Source organism: Rhea americana, unplaced genomic scaffold (genome assembly GCF_003343005.1).
Source record: "Rhea americana isolate MKP2758 unplaced genomic scaffold, rheAme1 scaffold_192, whole genome shotgun sequence".
NCBI lineage: Eukaryota > Metazoa > Chordata > Aves > Rheiformes > Rheidae > Rhea > Rhea americana.
Window position 1 is genome coordinate 1,748,411 of NW_028186061.1, and position 1,764 is coordinate 1,750,174.

Genomic DNA, 1,764 nt, shown 5'->3' on the forward strand with positions numbered 1-1,764 from the left:
CGAGGGCGCCGCGCTGGCCACCGGCGGCACGCGCCGCGGCATCGCCGTCTCCACGCTGGCCGAGGCGCGCTTCTTCGCCGCCGCCGGCTTCGACGACATCCTCTACGCGTACCCGGTGCCCGGCGCGCGCCTCCGGGAGTGCGCGGCGCTGGCCCGGCGCCTCCGCGCCTTCCAGGTGCTGCTCGACAGCCCCGCCGGGCTGGCCCTGCTGCGCCGGCGCCCGCTGGGCCCCGGCAAGCGCTGGCTCGCCTGGCTCAAGCTGGACTGCGGCAACGGCCGGGGTAGGTAGGACCACGAGCTTCCACCCAGCTGCCGCAGCCGGGCACCGCGGTGGGCATGGGGGGGGTTGGAGGGGGCCGCCCACCTCCTCCACCAGCAGCAGCACCTCCGAAGCGCCCGGCTCGCCCCGCCGCGGCGAGGGYGCCGCGTGGGGAAGGTGCCCCACCACGGCCTCCAACCCAACCTCCACCCCAGCATCTCGGCCAGCGTGGGGCCGTCGCGTCTCAGAACCCCTTTTTTTTTTTTAAACCCACCCCCTGCAAGGAAGCGCCACAGGGAAGGTGCTCCACAGGGAAGGCACCCCATGCCCCCCCCAACCTCAGCACCTCAACCACCATGGGTCCTTTGGGTCCCTCCCAAACCTACTTTTTTTTTTACCCACCTGCTGCAAGCATGATCCATAGGGGGGGAGATGCCCATGTCCCCCTCCCCCCCAGCCCCCAAAGCCCCCAGTTCCAGCATCCCAGCCAACGTGGRTCATCTGAGCCTCAAAAACCCCGTATTTCACGTCTCTGATGCGTGGATGCTCCACCGGGAGCAATGCCTCATGGACCCCCAACCCTGAAGCCCACGGCCCCAGCAGCTCCACCGACATGCGCCATTCCAGCCCCAACAGCCCACTTTTCTCCCACTCACTGCAAGGATGCTCCATAGGCAGGTGCCCCATGGCCTCCAACCCCAACATCTCAGCCAAYGTGGGCAAGGGATTTTGAGCCCCAAAAGCCCCCTTTTTCCCCCCCACCTCCTGCAAGCACACGCCATAGGAGGGAGATGCCCATGTCCCTCCAGCTCCACCCTCTCAGAGGCTCATGGGTCATGACCAAATCTCGTGGGGCCCTTGCGTTCCCAAGACCTCCTACTTCGCCCCTCCATCGCACGGATGCCCCACTGGAAGGTGCCCCACGTCCGCCAACGCCCAACTTGCCGCCGGYGGCCGGCGAGGGGGCGGCTCTGAGCCCCAAAGGGCCGTTTCTCCCCGCGCATCTCTCAGCCGGCGTGCAGCCCAGCGACCCCGGCGCCCTGGAGCTGGCGCGGGCCATCGCGGAGGAGGCGCCCGACGAGGTGACGCTGGTCGGGGTGTACGCGCACTGCGGGGACACCTACCGCTGCGGCAGCGTGCCTGAGATCCAGGCCGTCGCCCGCGCCACCACCACCGCCGTGCTCGACTTCGTGGCCACGTGAGTGCTCCCGCGGCGCGGTGACCAGCGCCCTGCCGGCCCCACGACGGGGCTCCCCGTTGGGTCCCAGGCCCCCCCCCCCATCGTGGTGGTTCCCGCACCCTGATGATCATGGTGGTTCCCACACCCTGATCATGGTGGTTCCTGCACCCCAATCATGGCAGGTCCTGCACCCCAGTCATGGTGGTTCCTGCACCCCAATCATGGCAGGTCCTGCACCCCAGTCATGGTGGTTCCTGCACCCCAATCATGGCAGGTCCTGCACCCTGATCATAGTGGTTCCCACACCCCAGTCATGGTGGTTCCC

The 1,764-nt window shown here is 68.3% G+C and overlaps 1 protein-coding gene across 1 annotated transcript in view; it reads left to right on the forward strand.

The window, feature by feature from the left end:
- NBEAL2 (neurobeachin like 2) overlaps nucleotides 1-1,558 on the forward strand; it is a 26,938-nt gene extending 25,380 nt beyond the window's left edge. The window contains exons 52-53 of the mRNA XM_085302770.1: nucleotides 5-281; nucleotides 1,271-1,558. Coding sequence (XP_085158896.1) covers nucleotides 5-281; nucleotides 1,271-1,461 — 468 coding nt within the window. The 3' untranslated portion in view covers nucleotides 1,462-1,558. The remainder of the gene's footprint in view (nucleotides 1-4; nucleotides 282-1,270) is intronic.
- The last annotated feature ends 206 nt before the right edge of the window (nucleotides 1,559-1,764 follow it).